The 3,605-nt window shown below is 37.1% G+C and overlaps 1 protein-coding gene across 1 annotated transcript; it reads left to right on the plus strand.

Moving 5' to 3' along the window:
* Positions 1–255: 255 nt before the first annotated feature.
* On the plus strand, positions 256–2,634 carry LOC103426831 (methyl jasmonate esterase 1-like). The gene is made up of 3 exons (XM_029091637.2): positions 256–1,401; positions 2,001–2,129; positions 2,225–2,634. The coding sequence occupies exons 1-3, from the start codon at positions 934–936 to the stop codon at positions 2,495–2,497; spliced, it is 870 nt and encodes a 289-aa protein (XP_028947470.1). The 5' UTR covers positions 256–933; the 3' UTR covers positions 2,498–2,634.
* The last annotated feature ends 971 nt before the right edge of the window (positions 2,635–3,605 follow it).

Here is a 3,605-nt window from a genome sequence, read left to right on the forward strand (position 1 = left end):
ATAATTTACTAACTTAGTTCTTTTATATTTTTTAAAGCTTTGTGAGAAGGAAAATGATCATCTTTGGATCATTTCCACTAAATCCACTAACTCCACCAATTAGGGTTCTTGAAATTTGGTTCAACAACTAAAGTTATTATAGATCAAATTTCAAGGATCTGAATTAATGTATTTAGTAAAAGGGATCCGAAAATGATGTATTTCCTAGTGAGAAAGATTTAATATTTTTTTTCATACGATTTATTATTAATTTTCCCCATCCCCCTTTCCTTTTTTCATTCTTCCCCATCCCCAAATTTGTATTTTCATTCTTGTGAAACCTGCACCGCCTCTCTCTCTCTCTCTCTCTCCAACCACACAGCCACCGCCATACACCCCATAACCACCATAGCAGTAGATCCACCACCACGCAGCTTCAATTCCAGATGCCGGAGTGTCGTTCTAATGTCAGATGTCGCACCAAATGGGTTTCAGATCCGGTATTGGCCAACAACAACCCATTCTTCAACAACTCCGGCTTCGAAACTCATCCTCGAAAAAGTCATCCCGAACACTGCAACTTGAGGCCAGTCAACGCCGCTGGACGATGTGCAAGCGAGTCAGCAAACTGGTCAAAGAGAAACAGATACGAAGGGCGAGGGAGTGCTGAAGGTAGATGGGTAGTTTCGGGAGAAAAGTTGGATTCCTGAAAGAGTCTTCTTGCAAATTGGAGTTGGGAATACATTTCAACTTTGACACAAAAAAAGAAAAAGAAAAAGAAAAAAAAAATACTTTTCAACTTAATGCTTTTGACTTTTGAGTCTATTACTAGTAGTTTAATCGAGATTTTTGACTTTTGAGTCAATTATTTGTTCTCTGATCGAATTCTACATATAAAAGTAAGATGAGAGATGCAAACCAAATCAAGGAAATTGAGCATTAGTGATACAGAAAATGGAGAACATGACAGAGAAGCTCCTTGCGTTATTCCTTTTATTTATTTGCTTAGCAAAAGGTAGCACCTCAGCCCCATCCCCACCCTCCAACATACACAACCAAACTCAAAGTCCAAAACATTTTGTGTTGATACATGGAGCTTGTCATGGAGCATGGAGCTGGTATAAGGTGGCGACTCTTCTGAAGAACTCAGGTCACAATGTCACGGCTCTAGACTTGGGTGCATCCGGGATCAACCCGATCCAGGTACAGCAACTCCCTTCGTTATCGGAATACGTCGAGCCTTTGACAAAGCTCATGGTGTCTCTACCACCAAATGAAAAGGTTATCCTTGTGGCTCACAGCTTTGGTGGAGCCGTCATATCTATTTTCATGGAGAGGTTCCCTCGTAAAATTGCTGCTGCAGTATATGTCACAGGGGTCATGTCCGGTCCTACTCTCAATTTCTCAACTATAAATCAAGAGGTAATGAATTTCATACACACATAGATTGAGTTGCACTATTTGTCTTCTTTGTAGTGCTTTACTACTATGAGTTGAAATTGATTATATGCTATACCTTGTTTATCGTATCTTGTGAATCAGGAAATGTGATGAATAAGTATGGCATAACTATATCTATCTCTGTTGAGGGTTCCCTCAAGAAACTTATATGAGAGACACTTTGTGTTCTCCATTATATAATTTTTTTTCAATAATCCAAATCGTCTATATTTTAGTTCATAATTCATATATCATTCTTAAAAAAAATTAAATAAAATCAAAACCATTAAGACGTCAATCAAATTATGGTGAGTAAAATAAACGAATACAATTCTTTAATGAAAGATAGACAATTTGATCATTGAAATATAATTTTAGATTTGAGTGATTTTTTTTAAGATAAATTTTGAGATTTGACCTTAAAGATAGACAATTTGATCGTTGAAATATATTGGGAATTAGGCCCTACAATAGATCCCTTCAATAAACTTATTTTAGAGATCTCTTGTTCATTGTTATCCGAATCCTACTGAATGAGATTTATAAAGGTAACTAACAAATACTTTTCTGAAAATGTATAGATTAGGAAAAGATTAGATTATCTGGACTCTCAATTCAGATATGATAACGGGACCAACAACCCTGCAACCTCCTTTCTCTTTGGGCCTAAGGTCATGGCGACAAGCTTGTACCAGCTCTCACCACCACAGGTAAGTCGTAAACTTAAAGTGTGTCCGCTGCAATAGATAGGAACCCTATCCGTGCTCTCTTAACCCTATTGGTTGGTGATTTATATAATGTGCAGGATTTAACCTTAGCGTTATCGTTGGTGAGATTTATTCCTCGCTACAATTACGATGTAATTAAGCTCACGGAAGAGAAATATAGAGCAGTTCCTAGAGTATTCATTGTGTCCGGCCAAGACCATGCGATAGTATTGGATGTGCAAAATTACATGATAAAAAACAATCCGCCAAATGAAGTGAAAGTGATAAACGGTTCCGATCACATGGTTATGCTATCAAAACCCGTGGAGTTGTTCTTCCATCTCCAAGATATTGCTGAGAAATATTCATAAACACAGTTACACAGACATGGCTAATTCACGCATACTAGCTTCAAATATGTCAATTTTCATTCTCGCCATTGTAACAACAAAAAAATGTACTAAACAAGTATTATAATATTATCCAAATAAGTGAGATTGTTTTTCAAGTGACAAGTACGAAGAATTATACGTGTCCATGAACTTTAGCCAAAGAGGTATGTAGTACTTTATGTAAATTTGTCTATGTACTATTATGTGAATTTGAACTATATTAATTTCTGTTTCCCGTAATAACTAACTATTTAATCCACTAATGTAATCATTCTATAAAAAAACATGAAATACTACATGTAAATCTCTTATCAATTCTGTTTGAAAAAATAAAAATCTTCTTGTGTGATGCCCTGTCTAACAACAGCCACCACTGAAGATCATAATTTATTTAGTATTGTGGAGAGTTAGGCTTAATCTCCCCGATGTACAAGCTACATTAGAATTAATATTCCAACAGAGGCCAAAAGTTATCAAAGAAACAGAGAAGTTTGTGTTGGAAAGGATATCAAGTTGACTCCTCATCCCAACAATGTCACCAAGTCAAGCTGGCAGCACCGTTTCAAGGACGCAGAAATCAATTTGGTTGGGGGGTTCAAGTTTACCTAAGGACAAGTTTCCAACCTCTGAAAAGAAATCGATTTACTTGGTGGGTCAACTCGGCGTAGGGACAAGTTTCAAACATTTGCAAAGTCAAGTCAATATTAGCTGTAATTGGAAAGCATTATAAACCAGCAAAGTGCTTTGCAAGGAAATTCAAAATCGGACAAGAGTAAAGACAAAACGCGTGAGACTCTCGCTTTCTCTGGTTTCTCAACCTTGCAAACTCTTTTGCCGTCGGTTTCAGCCTTTGACTTTTGTGTCAGTGGCTATCCTTGTCCAAGTTCCTTGTTCTTCTTTTTTCTTCTTTCGCCTGATCCTCTTTTCTCTTTTTTTTTTCATTTTTCTCCTGAGATTTTTCTCAGTTTCCTTGAGTTTTGTCTCAAATTTTCCCGTGAGTTTGTCTCACTTTTGAACTTCATGTCCCTCTTCTCCACCCCTCCCTCTCCTCTGGCTGTTCTTTTCCAAACCCAAAACTCCATCTCCC

The sequence above is a fragment of the Malus domestica genome, chromosome 02 (assembly GCF_042453785.1).
Source record: "Malus domestica chromosome 02, GDT2T_hap1".
Classification (NCBI taxonomy): domain Eukaryota; kingdom Viridiplantae; phylum Streptophyta; class Magnoliopsida; order Rosales; family Rosaceae; genus Malus; species Malus domestica.

Excerpts from the sequence above, each read along its gene's own strand:
- LOC103426831 (XM_029091637.2), top strand. The coding sequence starts at position 934 with ATGGAGAACATGACAGAGAAGCTCCTTGCGTTATTCCTTTTATTTATT. Across the intron at positions 1,402-2,000 it reads TCTCAACTATAAATCAAGAG|ATTAGGAAAAGATTAGATTA; the intron begins GTAATGAATTTC and ends GAAAATGTATAG. Across the intron at positions 2,130-2,224 it reads ACCAGCTCTCACCACCACAG|GATTTAACCTTAGCGTTATC; the intron begins GTAAGTCGTAAA and ends TATAATGTGCAG.